The 20,333-nt window shown below is 42.9% G+C and overlaps 1 protein-coding gene across 2 annotated transcripts in view; it reads left to right on the top strand.

The window, feature by feature from the left end:
* Positions 1-18,036, top strand: part of LOC139478531 (low-density lipoprotein receptor-related protein 4-like) — a 49,271-nt gene extending 31,235 nt beyond the window's left edge. For both annotated transcript variants that reach the window (XM_071261029.1, XM_071261027.1), the window contains 13 exons: positions 10-234; positions 854-972; positions 2,115-2,251; positions 2,921-3,059; positions 4,873-5,013; positions 5,710-5,886; positions 6,387-6,570; positions 7,346-7,576; positions 13,893-14,011; positions 14,499-14,641; positions 15,727-15,865; positions 16,337-16,483; positions 16,737-18,036. In XM_071261029.1, coding sequence (XP_071117130.1) covers positions 10-234; positions 854-972; positions 2,115-2,251; positions 2,921-3,059; positions 4,873-5,013; positions 5,710-5,886; positions 6,387-6,570; positions 7,346-7,576; positions 13,893-14,011; positions 14,499-14,641; positions 15,727-15,865; positions 16,337-16,479 — 1,897 coding nt within the window. In that variant the 3' untranslated portion in view covers positions 16,480-16,483; positions 16,737-18,036. The remainder of the gene's footprint in view (positions 1-9; positions 235-853; positions 973-2,114; positions 2,252-2,920; positions 3,060-4,872; positions 5,014-5,709; positions 5,887-6,386; positions 6,571-7,345; positions 7,577-13,892; positions 14,012-14,498; positions 14,642-15,726; positions 15,866-16,336; positions 16,484-16,736) is intronic.
* The last annotated feature ends 2,297 nt before the right edge of the window (positions 18,037-20,333 follow it).

The raw sequence follows: 20,333 nt of genomic DNA, 5'->3' as shown, positions 1-20,333 counted from the left end.
TGTCATCAGGGCACAGCTGGAAGGGGACGCCCTGAAGGACAAAAAGAAACTATTCTGGACCGGTATCCGTGACCCCCAGGGGATAGCGTTAGACTGGGTGCACAACAACCTGTACTGGTCAGATCTCAGCGCGCACTCCCTTCACGTGGCGTCCCTGGACACTATGATCCAGAAAACTCTTCTTGACGCTGACCTTGGATACATCCGGGGACTTGCAGTTGATCCAAGACATGGGTGAGATGTTGGACGTTACTTATAAAATACCATTGGTTTGTCAGGATCAGACTCTATGATTTCCATGGCGCTATCATACAGTTGGAATTGCGATGACTGCAGCTTTAGACAAAAAACAAACAAGTGTTTACCTGTCTTACCCCACACTGAAGAGTAAACATAATGCATACGTATGGTGGAACGTTTCACAATAATTAAAAGTGATAACACCCTTTCAATAACCATAAGAGGCGAGGTGAGGTGAAATGGGGTTTAACGTCGCGTCCAAGATTATTGCACTTATATAGCGACGTGCATGCACGTTTGTGTGTGGCTGCTTGTACGACTGATGCCGATTTAAAGTGCTAGCTCACTGAGATACCATGCCGCAGTTTAACATGAATACCCCACTCAGACTCAGTATACTGACTCTGAGCCGACCAGTCCTTGTTTTAGCCCCTTAATGCCGAGCGCCAGACAGGGTAACAACAAGGACCATCTTTTAACGTCTTCTGGTATGACGCGGCCGGGGATCGAACCCCGGACCTTCCGCTCTCCGGGCGGACGCTCTACCACTAGACCATGGAGGCGGTCAATATAACCATAAGAAGTATCTGCTGAAATAGCTGCTGTTGTTTAGGTGGCTGTACTGGGCGGCGTGGGGCGTGCGTCCTCAGATAGCCCGCTGTGGGATGGACGGTAGCAACAGGGAGGTTCTCATACATCGGGGTCTGGATACGCCCAATGATGTATCTATAGGTAAGCAATACATTATGAAATGAATGGTGAAATGTAGATCGATCTATATAGTATAACCTGAGTGAGTTGACGTGTTTTACCACTTGGATTAAACTTGCTAGGATTGCCAATTTATACGATCCAAGTCCTCCTTTAAGACTCGTTACTGTGACAATACTGCGAGTATTGTAGACTCAGGGAGTGTTTTATCTCTCGTGAGGTCACATTGGTCTGTTCCACGTTGGAAGATTTAACTCCTCACAGTCTGACTCTCTGTTCCTTGGAAATCACATATCCACCATCAATGTCTTTGACATGTACGGCCACTGAAATATAATAGTATAATACCAGACTTAATGTGTCTTCTTGTTATGGAAATGAGTGCAACACTTGTATATGCTCCAAGTGGTAATAACAAATCATGTTTTGTTCCTTACATTTGCAATATGTGGACACACGAAGATCCTTTTGACACTTCTTTGAGAGGCATTTAAAAGTTGTAGTACTAAGTAAGGATACGTTATATGGATGAACACTTTCTTTAATACAATCAAGAGCGATATTTCGGTGTAGGTTCTAATACGTTATCGAGCAACGGTGTTAGAACCTACACCGAAACGTCGCTCCTAATCGTAATAAAGAAGTTGTTCATCCATATATCTTATCCTTACTTTGTTGCTTACACTGTATGTCGGCGAAAAAGGATGGGTTATGGCGGTGACACGTGGGTATCTGTAGTCAGTGAGTGAGTTGTCTTGAACAACGTCAGGATCCGAATCCCAGTCATATCACGGCGTGTCAGAGTAGAGTGGAAGGAAAGCCACAAGTGATGCCAGACGTTTGCCACTTTGGTTTGGTGAAACCGATGAGCGAGGTCGTTGTGCCTGAATCATAATAAGGGCAAACCATGGATCATCGGATTCAGGCACGACTAAGGGACGCAACGCTGCCCAGCAAATTCCGCCGTTTCAGTGGACTGGTCCATCCCTGCCTCTGTCACCGATAATAAAATTTTCCAGTCAAATATATTTTGAATAACACGCATGGTCCAATGATATTTACTAACTGAAGTACAATTATACACTTGACGTCAACTGCACTTGTGGTGAGGATATCACCTCTCAATGGAGGCAATAACAATGTTTCACTGTTCTCGCTGGCAGACTATGTAAATGACCGCTTGTACTGGGTGGACGGCTGGGCGACGAAGTTGGTAAGCTGCGACCTGAACGGCAAAGACTGCTCCATCTTGTGGAAGTCGAAGGAGAGACTCATGATATTTTCATTGGATGCAATTGGGGTAAAGTGAATATAGGTCCATAACGCATTAATTATTTGTATTAATATTAATTATTTTATTGTTGCTATCTGTTCCGTGACCGAATAAAAGATTAACTATGATACATGTACTTTGTGCGCCCATGTTTGTGTAACAGTCGTGAGTGGAACCGGTCTACGCATGAGGGAATAATGAATGGCGGGTGCTTTCGGTAGGGCAGGACCCTTTTCGCGAACACCTGGTGTCATCAATGGTTTTCAGTGGTCCATTCATATAATTTTCACAGCTGTTTTGCCCTTTAACCAAATGGTGGATAATCTAGACTGGTTATTCTCTTGCATTGACAATAATATTTACACGATAACTGGACAATATATGTCATAAAATGTATCGTTATTTGACCTCTTTTCTTCTGGCAAATTTAAATGTACAAAACAATTTTCGCAATTGTTTGCTTAAGGAATAAATGGGTGTCATTACGCCGTAACCGTAAGTTTGTGAGAACCACCTAGACGACGCTTATTATAAACAAATTGAAGCTGTTAGGGATCATGATTTTTTAGGGATAATTTTATGAAATTGTTTGCTCAGTGTTCCTTACAATATCCCCAAATTACCCCCCCCCCCCCCCCCCCCCTCTCAAATATACTTCAGCCCTTACTGTTGTAAATATATCTTTATAAATATCAGAATTCTATCTACTGGACCGAGTGGAGCGAACCTAAAATCCAGGATTTCGATCTGGTGTGGATGAAGCGCGGACCGGGTTTAAGTGAGGGGACACAACCGTCGGGGGTTGCCATCGTACACCCCGACAGACAGCCATACGGTGAGTCCTCATATTGGATATCATACTACAGTTTGTTTGTTTGTTTGTTTTTGATACCACACTCAGCAATATTCCAGCTATATGACGGCGGTATGTAAATAATCGAGTCTGGACCAGACAATCCAGTGACTGACATCATGAGATACGATGACATGCATCAACCAAGTCAGCGTGCCTGACCACCCGATCCCGTTAGTCGCCTCATACAACAAGCATAGTCGTCTTTTACTGAAGGCATGGGTTGCTGAAGACCTATACTACCCCGGATATTCACGGTTATAAAGGATTGGACTGCCAGTAGTCATAGACATGCTTATGTCCAGTATACGTTTCTCTACAAATAACCGTCATTTCAAGTTCATTGGTACCGTTATATAACCTTCAGAACTGTGGTCGTGATGGCCGCAGAATTTGATGTGGCAATTTGAATGTGTTCTGACACCTTTGTGTCTTGAGAACTTATCCTCAAGCTGATCTTGTTTCTTGGCCGGACATGTGTATTGTCTACTCTGTTAGCATAGTCCGAAGCCCTCACTGAGACTGGTACTCCAAACATGAGTACATCGCAGTTACGAAACTAATTAAGCACAGCTGTCTAAATATTTCCATATAAAATTAGCAATGTTTAAAAATGGTATTCTCTACTTATTTTCTGGCGAAACGCATTTGTTTTTGTCCACAACATGACATACTCAGAGATTGAGATAAATTATTACCGAGTATCTGAATGCCCGATGGCAATAGTTGTCTGCTTCTTGGCATAATATGATATGACCCAGTCCTTGTGACCATCTGGATGAAGATACAGGCTTCTTATACCCATTCTACATCGGGTAATCTGGACATCTATCAAACTGAGGTCAAGGCCATGTGTAGACATGTCCAAGGAGTGTTGCTGAGCCCTGTTCCTGTTGTGTAGCTGATTTTGATCATTTAACCTACTTTATTGTAACAGGGTTTCACGTCGGTTCATTTTAGAACATTGTCTGTAATCAATACAGGCCTTTAATGTTTTCTTTTTTGAAATTTAGAGTTTATATAGTTGAGTGTCCCATCAATATTTCATAAAATCTGGAAACCTTGGTATGTATCTTGAAAAATCACTGAATTGTGGACAACCATGTTCCTTCACCTTCCTGGAGGTGTGGCGTGTCTTGACCACCTGTTATGTACAAATTGATACATGCAAGTAGCTGTATCGGCCCCTGTCATTTTCCGGAATAGCATTGGTCTTTATCAACCTATGCTTGTCGTAAGAGGCGACTAACGGGATCGGGTGGCCATGCTCGCTGACTTGGTTGATGCATGTCACCGTATCCAACTATGTAGATTCGATGTTCATGGTGCCAATCACTTGATTGTCTAGTCCAGATTCGATTATTAACATACTTCCGTCATTCAGCTGGAATACTGAGTGCGGCGTTTAAAAACAAACAAACAAAAACAGATACAAAGGCTTAATGCACGTTAATATAAGCTTTTTTATGTTTGACAATTAGCGACACTGACTGAAAAAAATATTTTGGATAAACAATGATATATGTACTGAGATCTTAAAGGCAGTTTATATCAAGGTTGAATATTGATACTTTGCAGTCATCCATTATGTATCTTTTTGTTATTGAATATTTAAAGTCCATAAAGGTTTTGCAATCTGCGTCGGTTTACCTCAAAATGATTTGTGAGACACTCTTTGTGATTTACCGAGTGCTTCTTCGAGTCGCCCTCTTTAACGCTTCACTTATTCATGGAAGCGTTTTGATATTCTACCCATATGATGCACATATTTTTCTATTATTGTATACGGCAACAGCACGGCATCGATGCGCCGACGCCTACAGCAACGGCTGTCAAATTTGCCTCCCGACACCACCTGGGGATAAACACAAGTTCCGGTGCGCCTGCCCAGACGGTCTATATCTGCAATCGGATGGGAAGGCGTGCGGAGACACAGGTGGACATTTTTGCTTTATAGACAATCAACGGGACAACTAGAGTGAGTGAGTGAATTGGAGTTAACGCCGCTTTTAACATTATTCCTGTTATATCACGGCGTGTCAGCTTAATGTTGGAGGAAAGCCCGAAGTGATGCAGGTCTCAGATGTTTACCACTTCGGTGAAACCCACGAGCACGGGTATGGTGCTGACAAACCTAGAAACATAATCGGGGCGAACGGGGATTCGAACCCACAATCTTAGGTTTCTTTCGTGCCCAAGGGACGCAACTGGGCCACCAATGTTTAAGCAGTCAGCCGATAGTTCAGATGGCCAATACCACATTAGGCGACAGAAATAACTGGATGTTTGCGGACAGTGGCGTTAAACAACATTCAATAATACAGAATTATTGTTTCGTGACGTGACTGTTTCAGTCCTGCTTTCAGCAATCCCTTCAAATACAAACGAAACGTTTAAATAAATCTTTTACCTACTATCTACGTTGGCTTAAAATTTAGTGTATCTCGGATATTAGTTAAAGTTTTATGAAACATAAATACGTTCCTTCATAAACTGTTTCATTTTTTAACAGAGTGAGATTCATTGCTGTAATATAAACTTTATATATAAGTATGTTCTAAAAATCATGACGTGCCCCTCAGAGTTTGTTTAACGCCGCCATGTTTTGATATGCTACCAACTGCTTGTACAGATCCATCCTGGCCCCAGTGTCTCCAAGGTTACCGCATCGTTAACGGCACCTGCCATGACGTCAACGAGTGCGAGGAACAGCCGCGAGTATGTGATCATCTGTGCTCCAATACCAACGGAAGTTATGAGTGCGCATGTCGTGTCGGCTTCGATAAGGACAATGGAACGTGTGTCCAGAGTGAGTTGATCGACCTGATACAATGGGGATCTGATCTGCTCGTGTATGTATTGCAATCATTATCAGTCCACCTGTTCAACATCGAAACTATCAACCGTATAACAACAGCCCAAATATTGAATGTTGTACATCTTCAAATCGTATGGAAATATCAAGACAGCAGTCGATCACTGACCCATTCCTTGTGAAACACAACTGTATGAACAATATTTGCATCGAAGTCGTATAATCAAAGGACGTAGGAACGAAAAGGGGAATGTTGTGCATCAGAAATTTCAATTTTGTATCTTAAAACACAAACAAAATTGTCATGGTCGCATATATTTACGATTTGGTAACAACGACTGTCCTTTTGTGACACTAATCTTGTTCATCGGTTTTTGAACGTGCACTCATTTTGTATTCTGACTGTTACTTGATTACTGATATCTTTTCTCTTATGTACGTCGCTTGTTTTTTACTTTTAATATCGTCCTATTCGAAGTAACTTGTGACTTCAGGTAAAGATGCATTTCTGATTCTAATTGATCACGTGGCGTTCCGGCGATTCAACCTGACAACCTTCGACTCCACAATAATGGAGGTGCCCAAACGTTTCGCCATCGAGAGACCAGTCGCCCTGGACTTTGACGTGGCCAATGCCGCCATGTACTGGTCAGACCTATCCACCAAGTCCATTAACATGTGAGAGGTTCTTCATGTCTCTGTTGGTCAGTGTCCTTGCATATATGCCCATCACCTTATCAAGGGGGCCACTGTCCACGTTGAAGTCTTTATGAATGTCTTGTTTTGATGGATTCAGTATCTGTCGATCAACTCTGTCTCAGATGGCATGCATTGGCGGATCTGGAAGGATGTGGGTGTTTGTTAGCCACCTGTGGACCCCGACTGTTTTAGCATGCTGGAACCACCTCTGCTATGTATTTACGTAATACACGTATAACGTCTCCGTGGTCTAGTGGTAGAGCGTACGCCCGGAGAGCGGAAGGTCCGGGGTTTGATCTAAAAGACGTTAAAATATGGTACTTGTTGTACCCTGCCTGGCGCCCGGCATTAAAGAGCTAACACAAGACTCGGAGTCAGTATACTGTGTCTTGGTGGGGTGTTCATGTTAAACTGCGGCATGGTATCTCAGTGAACTAGCACTATAAAATCGGCATTAGTCCGGATTAGTACAAGCAGCCACACGCACGCACGCACGCACGCACACGCACACACACGCACACACACACACACACACACACACACGTCGCAATAGTAAATGCAATATCTCGGACGCGAAGTAAAACCCCATTTCACCTCATCCCACAATATTTATGAAACAAAGTCCACTGCGTTTCATAGATAGTGACGTCCCACAGGTGGGACAATGTGCGCCCAGGTATGTGTTTATAAAGATTCTACGCTGGGTAATCGAGAATGCGATTCCAATGCTCTTTTCTTTTTTGTCCATTTCAAGGGCAACGGTGGATGGCGTCCGGTTAACCGACGCCCGTATTGTCGTGAAAGGTGGCGCCTCCACCGTCCATGGAGTGGCCTACGACTGGGTTCACAAGAACCTGTACTGGGTGGACGCAGTGCCAGGCAGCGAGGCTATCCGGGTCAGGTCACTTCAACGGATGACCAGTACAACCCTAGTGGACAAGGGGCTTGGGAGACCAAGAGCAATCATAGTGCATCCCAGCAAGGGGTACGTAAGCCAATCATAGTGCATCCCAGCAAGGGGTACGTAAGCCAATCATAGTGCATCCCAGCTAGGGGTACGTAAGCCAATCATAGTACATCCCTGCAAGGGGTACGAAAAAGCCAGTCATAGTGCATCTCAGCAGTGAGTACGTAAGCCAATCATAGTGCATTTCAGCAAGGGGTACCTCAGCCAATCATTGTGCATCCCAGCAAGGGGTACGTAAGCCAATCATAGTGCATCCCAGCAAGGGGTACGTAAGCCAATCATAGTGCATCCCAGCAAGGGGTACGAAAGCCAGTCATAGTGCATCACAGCAATGGGTACGTAAGCCAATCATAGTGTATCCCAGCAGTGAGTACGTAAGTCAGTCATCGTGTATCCCAGCAGTCAGTACGTAAGCCACTCATAGTGTATCCGTGCAGTGAGTACGTAAGAAGTCGGTGCATTCCCTCAAGGGGTACGTGAGCCGGTCATAGTGTATCCCATCAGTGAGTACGTAAGCCAGTCATCGTGTATCCCAGCAGTCAGTACGTAAGTCAGTCATAGTGTATCCCAGCAGTGAGTACGTAAGCCAGCCGGTGCATCCCAGCAGTGAGTACGTAAGCCACTCATAGTGTATCCCTGCAGTGAGTACGTAAGCCAGTCATCGTGTATCCCAGCAGTCAGTACGTAAGTCAGTCATAGTGTATCCCAGCAGTGAGTACGTAAGCCAGCCGGTGCATCCCAGCAGTGAGTACGTAAGCCAGTCGGTGCATGCCCTCAAGGAGTACGTGATCCAGTCATAGTGTATCCCAGCAGTGAGTACGTAAGTCAGTCATAGTGTATCCCAGCAGTGAGAAGCCAGTCATTGTGTATCCCAGCAGTGAGTGCGTAAGTCAGTCGGTGCATGCCCTCAAGGAGTACGTGATCCAGTCATAGTGTATCCCAGCAGTGAGTACGTAAGCCAGTCGGTGCATGCCCTCAAGGAGTACGTGATCCAGTCATAGTGTATCCCAGCAGTGAGTACGGAAGTCAGTCATAGTGTATCCCAGCATCGAGTACGTGATCCAGTCATAGTGTATTCCATCAGTGAGTACGTAAACCAGTCATAGTGTATCCCAGCAGTGAGTACGTAGGTCAATCGGTGTATCCCAGCTGTGAGTACGTGTAGCAAGTCGGTGCATCCCAGCATTGAGTACGTAAGCCAGGCATTGTGTATCCCAGCAGTGAGTACGTAAGTCAGTCATAGTGTATCCCAGCAGTGAGAAGCCAGTCATTGTGTATCCCAGCAGTGAGTACGTAGGTCAATCGGTGTATCCCAGCTGTGAGTACGTGTAGCAAGTCGGTGCATCCCAGCATTGAGTACGTAAGCCAGTCGGTGCATCCAAGCAGTGAGTACGTCAGCCACTCAAAGTGAATCCCAGCAGTCAGTACGTTAGTCAGTCGGTGCATACCCTCAAGGAGTACGTGAGCCAGTCATAGTGTATCCCAGCAGTGAGTACGTAAGCCAGTCGGTGCATGCCCTCAAGGAGTACGTGAGCCAGTCATAGTGTATCCAGCAGTGAGTACGTAAGCCAGCCATAGTGCATCCCAGCAGTGAGTACGTAAGCCAGTCATTGTGTATCGAAGCAGTGAGTACGTATGTCAATCGGTGCATCCCAGCAAGGGGCACGTAAGCCAATCATAGTGATTCCCCACAGTCAGTACGTAAGTCAATCGGTGCATCCTAGCAGTGAGTACGTAAGCCAATCATAGTGCATCCCAGCAGTGAGTACATAAGCCAGTCACTGTGTATCAAAGCAGTCAGTACGTAAGTCAATCGGTGCATCCCAGCAGTGAGTACGTAAGCCAATTATACTGTATCCCAGCAGTGAGTACATAAGCCAGTCACTGTGTATCAAAGCAGTCAGTACGTAAGTCAATCGGTGTATCCCAGCAGTGAGTACGTAAGCCAATTATACTGTATCCCAGCAGTGAGTACATAAGCCAGTCACTGTGTATCAAAGCAGTCAGTACGTAAGTCAATCGGTGTATCCCAGCAGTGAGTACGTAAGCCAATTATACTGTATCCCAGCAGTGAGTACATAAGCCAGTCACTGTGTATCCAAGCAGTGAGTACGTAAGTCAATCGGTGTATCCTAGCAGTGAGTACGTAAGCCAGTCACTGTGTATCCAAGCAGTGAGTACGTAAGTCAATCGGTGTATCCTAGCAGTGAGTACGTAAGCCAGTCACTGTGTATCCAAGCAGTGAGTACGTAAGTCAATCGGTGTATCCTAGCAGTGAGTACGTAAGCCAGTCACTGTGTATCCAAGCAGTGAGTACGTAAGTCAATCGGTGCATCCTAGCAGTGAGTACGTAAGCCAATTATACTGTATCCCAGCAGTGATGCATAAGCCAGTCACTGTGTATCAAAGCAGTCAGTACGTAAGTCAATCGGTGTATCCCAGCAGTGAGTACGTAAGCCAATTATACTGTATCCCAGCAGTGAGTACATAAGCCAGTCACTGTGTATCCAAGCAGTGAGTACGTAAGTCAATCGGTGTATCCTAGCAGTGAGTACGTAAGCCAGTCACTGTGTATCCAAGCAGTGAGTACGTAAGTCAATCGGTGTATCCTAGCAGTGAGTACGTAAGCCAGTCACTGTGTATCCAAGCAGTGAGTACGTAAGTCAATCGGTGCATCCTAGCAGTGAGTACGTAAGCCAATTATACTGTATCCCAGCAGTGAGTACATAAGCCAGTCACTGTGTATCCAAGCAGTGAGTACGTAAGTCAATCGGTGCATCCTAGCAGTGAGTACGTAAGCCAATTATACTGTATCCCAGCAGTGAGTACATAAGCCAGTCACTGTGTATCCAAGCAGTGAGTACGTAAGTCAATCGGTGTATCCCAGCAGTGAGTACGTAAGCCAATTATACTGTATCCCAGCAGTGAGTACATAAGCCAGTCACTGTGTATCAAAGCAGTCAGTACGTAAGTCAATCGGTGTATCCCAGCAGTGAGTACGTAAGCCAATTATACTGTATCCCAGCAGTGAGTACATAAGCCAGTCACTGTGTATCCAAGCAGTGAGTACGTAAGTCAATCGGTGTATCCTAGCAGTGAGTACGTAAGCCAGTCACTGTGTATCCAAGCAGTGAGTACGTAAGTCAATCGGTGTATCCTAGCAGTGAGTACGTAAGCCAGTCACTGTGTATCCAAGCAGTGAGTACGTAAGTCAATCGGTGTATCCTAGCAGTGAGTACGTAAGCCAGTCACTGTGTATCCAAGCAGTGAGTACGTAAGTCAATCGGTGTATCCTAGCAGTGAGTACGTAAGCCAGTCACTGTGTATCCAAGCAGTGAGTACGTAAGTCAATCGGTGTATCCTAGCAGTGAGTACGTAAGCCAGTCACTGTGTATCCAAGCAGTGAGTACGTAAGTCAATCGGTGCATCCTAGCAGTGAGTACGTAAGATAATCATAGTGCATCCCAACAAGGGGTATTTAGGGTAACCATAGTGCATCCATATGTAGTGTGTAGGGCATCATGATCAAGGGACAAGCCATGTGTTATCTCGCTCGTCGTGGGACACCAATGGACAGCTTTGCTTGCTCCCTACCCTTGCGAAGATTCGAACACTTGTTTTTTGTCAATACAATATTTCACAATACAATATTTGCAATAAGTAAAGGTGATCGTATTTATATACACAGGACTAAAATTTTAAAAACAACAACAGAAAATGATCCTGTTGACGACTTGAGTTGAAGAGTAGTAACAAGACCTGGGTTCGAATCCCAATGAGTACACAGCCATTTTTGATGTCCCATGTACTGATTGGGTTGCTACGAGACGTGTGTGCTCACCCGCTCCTTCTGTACATGACGTACAGTACACACTGCTCAATACGGGCTCTGTTACATGTTCGTCGCTACAAGTTACACACAACCAAATGTTTTCCCATAGACTTCTATAGTAAGGTTATATTTACCTGTACGTGTGTGCACAGTTTGGCCTTAGAGCAGCAATAAAAAAATAAAAAATGATTAGCTTAGCCAGCTCCTTTACCTAGTACAGGAAGCTAAACACACCACCCCCAGTTTCACACCAAATGTCACCTACTTGAAAATAGCTGTGGTCATATTCAGCATAAGTCATCATGTTGAAAAAGACAGTACTAAATATAGGAAAACATGGTCAGTTTTAATAACTGGATGGATGTACATTTGAAAGACATAAAAATCTTACAGAATATCCTCCATTAACAGCCTGCAGATATCTTTCGATCTGCACCGAAGGCTCCCTTTGAAAACCGCACTGTCCAAACTGGTTCTGATTTGGTGTAGTAGAACATATATGGCTGAAATATTGCTGATGCGATTTTAAATCATTCACTCAATTACATAGGCTTTGTCTTCGTGTACAGACTAGCACAATAAGCCACGCACTCATTTAATCTCATCTCACAAACAGTGACTATGTGTCACAATTCATCATTGTTTGTCACAGGGCAACGGAAACGGTGGCATGTGAATTATTCCTAGATGCAATGACGTGAAGGTTCCGTTCACCCTCTCTCATTGATACCTGAGACCCTGGCCCGAGGGAGGCCAGGGTCTGTCTCATTTCCGACCTGATGGACTTTTGGGTACATTTTGCATATGTCATCTCCGGTTACATCAATCAATGAACATGAGCCTTGACAAGTTTTAAAAGTGATGAGGGATGAAGGAAGTACTGACATATGTATCGATTGTAGTGCTCGCGGCGCTGCAGTGCTAGACGCGTGAAATTCAGTTTCATTTAAATGTAAGAGTATTTCATCGTTAGACTCTATACTTATTTTCAGGTAATGATATTGATGAGATTGCTTCATTTCATAATATTGATTTATTAAGTACAGTTATGTAGATTGTGACATACATGTTGACTTGTGAAGAGGATTTGCCTCCCACACCCTAGAGCATAAAGAAAACACCCTTCTAGATTACCTAGTTCCTGAAATTAAGGATTTTTCTTGGCTCTATTTGGATTTTATGTTTTGTCTATTTTGTGTGTGTATATATATATATATATATATATATATATATATATATATATATATATATATATATATATATATATATATATATATATATATACCATGATACATTTTGGATTATATATGAAGAATTACTAACTCATATTGAAGAGATATTAGGTTTGACGCACAATGAACATACTTGTATGTTGTGTGAACCGATGCTCATGAATGCATTACATTTAACGTCATAGATCCATGACTTGGGATGTTCCATTTGTCTCGTGCAGGATTAGCTAGTAAAGTTGGGAAATGACGTGCAGCATATTGTGTTAAGAAAAAAGACACTCTGTGGTAACACTAGTCTGTCATTAACTGGTTACACATTGGAAACATCTCTTCTTAACGTACATACTTCTCTACATGTTTCTATGGTTCGCGTTTCTTTTGGTAGTGAGTATATTTTTAGATAAGATAACTTTATGACTGTATGTCAGTCTACGTTGGGGTAGCCGAGTGGTTAAGGCCTTGGTTCGAGCTAAATAACTGGGACCGTATTCCCATATGAGTACACATTATTTGTGTCACCCAAATTTGATTTTCCTGCATTGTTGCCAAAGCGACGTTTAATCGAAGTCGCCAATGTGTGGTTTGCATGATGGTGTGTAACCATGCCGTGAGCGATCATATCTACAAAAAAAGTAATTGTTTCCGTGGTCGAGACGTTAAAAGATGGTGCTTGTTGTTACCCTTAAACAAGTGCTTGTCGGCTTGGAGTATACTGTGTCTGAGCGGGGGCAGCATAGTATCTCAGTGGGCTAGCGCAATAAAACCCCAAACCAACAAGACCCCCCCACACACACGCGCGCGCGCGCGCGCACGCACACACACACAGACAACCAAACACACATGATACATGTCGCTTATTAGAACGCGACGTTTAGTATAAATTGTCAATGCAAGAGAATAACCAGCCTTGATTTTATGCCGGAACAGCTTCCTCTTGGCGTAAAGGGCAAATAGCTGTGGAAATTATATGAATGGGCCACTGAAAATCAGTGATGACACCAGGTGTTTGCGAAAAGGGTACGCATGTCCTGCCCTACCGGTAGCACTCGCCATTCACACAATTTGATATAAACAAAGTAAGTAGTTAACACAACAGTACTCCTGCAATGCGACGCCAGCCTGTAAATAAACCAGACAATCCAGTGACACGAGAGTACCATTACTGATCTTGTTGAAACTAACTTTTGATTATTTTTTGTTAAACCCACTTGTACCAAATTGCATAAATAGTTTCACGAGTGTTCTCTGTGTGTTTTCTGTGCTTACCTAGCTGGGTGTTCTGGACGAACTGGGCGGTGTCGGCTACGATTGAGCGTTGTGGTATGGATGGCACGCAGAGGGGAGTCCTCATTAACGATGCTATTAAATGGCCTAATGGAATAACCCTAGGTAAGTCAACCAACTGGGTATTAGTTGGACCAGTTATAAAGGTGCAAAAGGAATTTCATTGTTTAAAAAAATATAATTTCATATGTGGAAACAATATCTTACTGCCATGTGACCTTGCCTTGCGATGAAACTAAAAAGTGCCAACCAATACATGTATATAGGTTGTCTGCAAAGAATAGATTGTCGACATTGATGGCAAACAAACCATCCATATCCATTCATCATGAATTGACGCAACGCAAATACTGTAAGAAACCAGTCTTGTCTATTAACAAACGTTACCAAAACGTTATTAGGCTGAAAGCGGTCGCCGAGACACTGCAAACTTAAGTTCCTAAACACAACTATGATACCTGTATAGAATACATCACCATCTAATAACCACTTCTTGTTTGTTTCTTTGTCGCCACCATCTAACAGGGGAGTTGACTTTGTTTCACCCGGTAGTTAAGTATTTGACCCCTGTCATGTTCCCGTATGTTCCCAGATTACGTCACGGAGCTGTTGTATTGGACGGACGCCGGCCTGGAGATGTTGTCCAGCAGTAACATCGACGGCAGCAACCGACGCATCCTTCTACACAACGTCGGCTTCCCTAAGCAACACCTATTTTCGGTCACGCTATACGGGGTGGGTTTGCATCCATATTTTTATACATTGGTTGCACAAAACACACGTTTACTTCCTGAACTACAGCGTGGTGACACGTACTGAAATGCTAAATACTGTTTACGTGTGTCAACTATGAGTGGGCGGAGAAACGGTTTGCGCAGTGATATTAGAGGTTCAGTGTCATTCAAAGCGGACTGACAGTTACTCTGTATTATCTGGGGAATGAAACCAAACATATATTTTGTTCCACGTTTTGATGCAATAGATGAATTACCTGATGAAAGCGATATAAATGCAATTACAAAAGCGACAGAACCCTTTCCATAATCCAATCTCATTAAAATCAGATCTTAGGCCCCGTTGCCGCTAAAAAAAGATCTGAGGTCATCCCATTGCGGGTCTGATTTTAATGAGATTGTCCATAATCATAAGACATATCAGCTTAAAGCAGGATCCATCGCGTGTCATAAGCAGGTGTATGCGAGTCTTCATGAAATAAAGGTATACCAAATGTTCGCGAAAAGGTGAATAGATAGAATAAACACTGAAACAACGGAGGTGAGAGAGTGAGTTTGGTTTTCGGCCGCTTTTAGCAATATCCCAGCAATATCACTACAGGGGACACCAGAAATGGGCGTCATAAATTGTACCCATGTCGGGAAACGAACCCGGGTCTTCGGCATGATAAGCGAACGCTTTACCCGCTACGCTTCTCGAACACCCTGAAACAACGGAAGTGACTCATGTTTATTTAAAAACAAAAAATATAAATTACATTCATATATGCATTTTCGATTATCCAGCGTATGTTATATTCATTCTTTTATAATAAATTCCCTGGACCTATTCTCCGCCAAAGCTTTGTTTTGAGGCCGTATGGTATGACGTAAAAATAGTCATCCAATCAAATTACTCTCCTGCGCGAGAGAACATTTCTGCTCAGTCAGAGATAGGGGCGAAGGACTTGTTGATATCACTTCCGGAACAAAGCTATGGTGTTACTTATGGTAACAGAGTCGAGATATAATTCACTGGGTAGTGGAAGGGGGCATTTATGAGGACAATTTCACTGTGTAATTGTTTCGCTTTGATGGTCACGGCAGGACTGGGTGTATTGGACGGACTGGATCAACCGGTCACTGAGGAGGGCGAATAAACGCACTGGACAGGATGTGGCTTCATACCGCGTTACAAACTCACCAATGGGTGTGAAAATATTCCACTCATCGCGCCAGAAACCAGGTATCTCATTCATTCTTAACATCACCCAGTACTTCTTTACATAAAAATGTAGCACCTTATATTAATAAACACAAAGGAAAGTTTGATATGTTTTTGTAATGAGTAAGTAGAAGAAACTTTAAATTCTTCAAATCAGATTTTACTACATTTTGGTTTGTTTGTTTGTTGTTTAACGCCGCACTCAGCAGTATTCCAGCTATATGACGGCGGTCTGTAAATAAGCTGTCTGTACCAGACAATCCACTGATTAATATCATGAGCATCGATCCACGCAAATGGGATACGATGACATGCATCAACCAAGTCAGGGAGCCTGACCACCCGATCCCGATAGTCGCCTCTTGCGACAATCATAGTCACCTTTTACAGCAAGCATGGGTTGCTGAAGACCGATTCTTCTACAAATGTGCATCTTTATCAAATGTCATATTAACATAAGAATCACAAGGCAACAACTTTATATCATTTCAGACAACGATATCTGCGGAAACAACAATGGTGGATGTTCCCATCTGTGTCTTCCTAGCCCCGTTATTACGTCAGGGTCACGTGGTTTCCGATGTAAATGCCCGGATCATATGTTATTGAAAAGAAATGATACGTCATGTGTTTGAATGAGTAAGTGCATTTAATTGACCCTCAAAACTTCACAAGACCTGCTACGAAAACACATTAAACTAATTTAAAACATTGATTTTTTTTATCATAGAAACTAATCGTCCCTAGATATACCATACTATCGTTGTAAAGTCATAACGGACTCGTAAACAATATGAATTAAACTTACATTCCATTTAAGTTCTTGACTGATACACATGTTCTTCAGTATCAATTTTCACAGAACTATTTAAAGATAACGTTATATTTTCAGATTCGTAACGCGATATTGCAAAGGAACTTTCATTGAAGCAAAACAGTCACGACTGTTTGTCACAGTGTATGGGACGATGCTACAACGCTGCTTGATCATGAAGTGGACACGATCGATTTCTTCCCACGTCGACACAAGACGTTCCTTCATGCCTTGTCTCTGGACATATTTAATCATGCTACTAAAAAAAGGTGAAGGTCCATCCGATTCTTTCATATTACGATAGTTACTTTGCCATGCACCATGACTAATTAACTATAGTAATATGAAAGAATTGGGTGGTCCTTTACTTTTTTGGAGTAGTATAAAAATACAGGTTAACATCTCCCTGGCATCGCTGCTGTTGAATAGCTTGTTACGTTAATGATAGGACATGTCTGAAAACGAGTACAATGCATCCTGATTTCCGCAAGTGTACATGTACATAGCGTGAATATCGACTCCACAATTGTAACCTGTCCACTGACTGGTGGCGCGCGGGTACATACATGTATATGGTAATAGCTACCTCAGTTTTAGAATATTTGTGTCTCGCTGGATTTAGATGAAATGTGAGATCACGTTTTGATTCTTCTCTAAAAAGACAATGTAAATAGTTGCAATACAAACATCTTGCCATTCATTCTTAATTTTATTTCTTGTTTATCTGACACTACAGTAAACTACGGTTATATCGAACACGCTTATAACGAACTGACGGATATAACGAACTTACTTTGTGGTCCCGACTACTTGCTGTAGTCATGCTGTATATGTACTTATAACGAACTACGGTTATACCGAACTAAAATTAGTGGTCCCTTTGAGTTCGTTATAACCGTAGTTTACTGTAATAGAATGTACACCTCCATGGCATGGTGTCACGTCTGTTACTAGGGGTAGATTTAGGAATAAGGTTGCTATAGAAACGATGTCAATTATGTAATTTTGAGTACCGTATTCGACGTAATAAGCGCCCTGCTCTAAAAAGCGCCCACGGCGATATTTGCTGATATATTGGCTAGTGAACAATCCCAATTAGCACCCTTTCTGACAGATCAATGTACACAATACATATTTATTCGCGTATAATACGCACTCGTGTGTTATATGCACCCTTAATTATGGGCAATTACATTCTGGAAAAATATATCTCTCGTATATAAACATTTCAGGCTGTCAGTATAAACCACAAAATTTATCCTTCAACTCTGTTTTTTCCCCCGACAAAATAATATTCTAATAAGAGCCCCTATTTCTAATTTTGAGAGCGCCCTGGGCGCTTATTACGTCGAAAGTACCTATTGTGATAAAAAAAACAACAACACATGTTAATTAATCAATATTACCTCACCTGGTCATTGACTTATGAAGTATGTCTTAATTGATTTATTGTTGTAATAATGTGAATATAATATCTCAATATCTCATGTGCTGATCGTGGACTTTGAGCGTTGTATGAGCGGGTTAATTGTTACGTTTCCCTCACCGCGCTCTACGTGTGATACCTTATACTTGTATAGTTGTCAGAAGCGCACGTAAAATTCCCCCGAGTCACTGACTGGCCAACACATCCACATGAACATGATGTTTATTACGGGTTAACATCACGCCACATATAGTAATATTCCAGCAATATCAAGACAGGGGACACCAGAAATGGGCTTCACACATTGTCGGGAATCTAACCCGGGTCTCCGGCGTGACCAGCGAACGCTTTAACCACTAGGCTACCCGACCGCCCCTTCATTTAAAGGGAAGCATGACGAAACTGAATATACTGGCCCAAAGGGCAGGCCTGTGTATGCAGCTCACTTAACACTGATTCAGGAGAAGATGAAATCGAACTCGAAATATACTAAAACATGCCATTTATCAATATTCTCCAGATCAAATTTCTTCAAATACCTCGTTCGTCTTCGTACGCTGTTGAATGTTCAGGAAGATTCAGATTCGATCACGTTGAGTTGGGTCGCATCCCTCTCTATATATATCAGCCATCACGTTCCACATTCAAGATATGACACAATGATACTCCCTTGCTTTTGTTTAATAACGAGAGTTCTTATTCGGGTTCCATCTCGCAATAAGTGATTGCCCTCTGTAGGGGAACTCCACACAATACAACCATGTCAACAGGGCATCACAGCTGTCAACTGATCGGGAAGTGATTGCACACGCAAGATTCTGTATTTACGTATAAACGCCAGAGGTAACTGTTTCAGGACAATTGGATTGCGTAGGTAACAGGCTGTTAGCGTTTCATAAGGTCATCTGTGCACTGTTAAAAGGGAAAATGGATTGCATTTCTAATCGAATCGACAATACAAGTGGGACAATTTATTTTAAGCGTGTAATAAAAGATATGTAACCAACTTAATATCACTTAGGGATCTGAAATCTTCATTATCGATTGCGTTGGTCATTAAATAGTATGTTTAAGTCATATCACGGCGTATCGGCTTCACGTCGCAGGAAAGCAAATTTTAGTGGCCTTCATGAGCACGGGTATGGTTTTGACGAACCAAGGACCATATTCAGGAAGATTCTGGGAATCGAATCCAAGATCAGCTGATCGTTGGACGTAACAGCGAATTTTGGCTGCCTCGGGAGGGCCTGCGATCAGGTTTTACCAAGATTAGTTGTTTGGCAACCTCAAGTCCTTTTTCTACTGAGAAATAATGAAACCCGTTATATTGGTCATTTTGAAAATAATCTTCTGAAGCGAATTATGTTTGTATGACAATGTTGCTCTTAGTAAACGTCGTTTATTCTATCTTTAATCTCTGACGACTGTGGTTTATGTGTACACTGTCTATCCATCTCTATTATCAAAGGCCTCCTTTCCATTGAGTGAGTTTTTTGTAAGCAGATTTTAGCAATATTCCAGCAAAATCACGGCGGGGACATTAGAAATGGGCTTCACATGTTGTACCCATGTGGGGAATCGAACCCGGGTCTTCGTCGAGACGTGTTAACCACTAGGCCACCCCATTACCCCTTATCCAATAGTACCTACGTTCTTTCACCTAGATATAGTTAATATTATAACGTACTGGTGTACGTTATACGTTAACCATTGCCGCAATGGCGAGGGGCAACAACGTCTTTAACAGCCAGACTTGTGTGGGATGGCATATACTGAGTTGAAATCCTCTGTGAAAAATTCCAAGAATACTTCATCGATTTATATCAGCATTATCTTTCGTCCGATTCCACCGTGTCGTCGTTCCCACGACCTTCAAAGTCGTCACAGCGCCACGTCGTGACGGCGGGGACGTTTCCAGGAATGTACAGGTTCAAGAAGAGACGTGAATCAAAGTGACCCACTCCGCCGTCTGCTGTCGCCACATGTACGTTCATACACCCTTCTCTTGATCTGTGTTTTCCATCGCAGTCGGCACAGGTCGAGGACGCAATCTGCGCTGTTAGCTGAGACGTTTGTGTCCTCGACATGTGGAACCAGACGATCAAATTGACGACGCCATGTTTGTTTTCTACCCAGGAGGAGAGTCAGTTTTCAACTTCGCGCCGCGGGTGCGTACAAACACTACGCCCTTGCAGCCCATGAAGCGGTCTTAACTTTCTGCAAATCATCACAAAATAATGTTAATATGT

This window comes from Haliotis cracherodii, unplaced genomic scaffold (assembly GCF_022045235.1).
Source record: "Haliotis cracherodii isolate W230 unplaced genomic scaffold, xgHalCrac1.p SCAF_4, whole genome shotgun sequence".
NCBI classification, from domain to species: Eukaryota; Metazoa; Mollusca; class Gastropoda; order Lepetellida; family Haliotidae; genus Haliotis; species Haliotis cracherodii.
The sequence above is the reverse complement of the archived record's forward strand: the minus strand, read 5'-3'. Positions and strand labels throughout refer to the sequence as shown.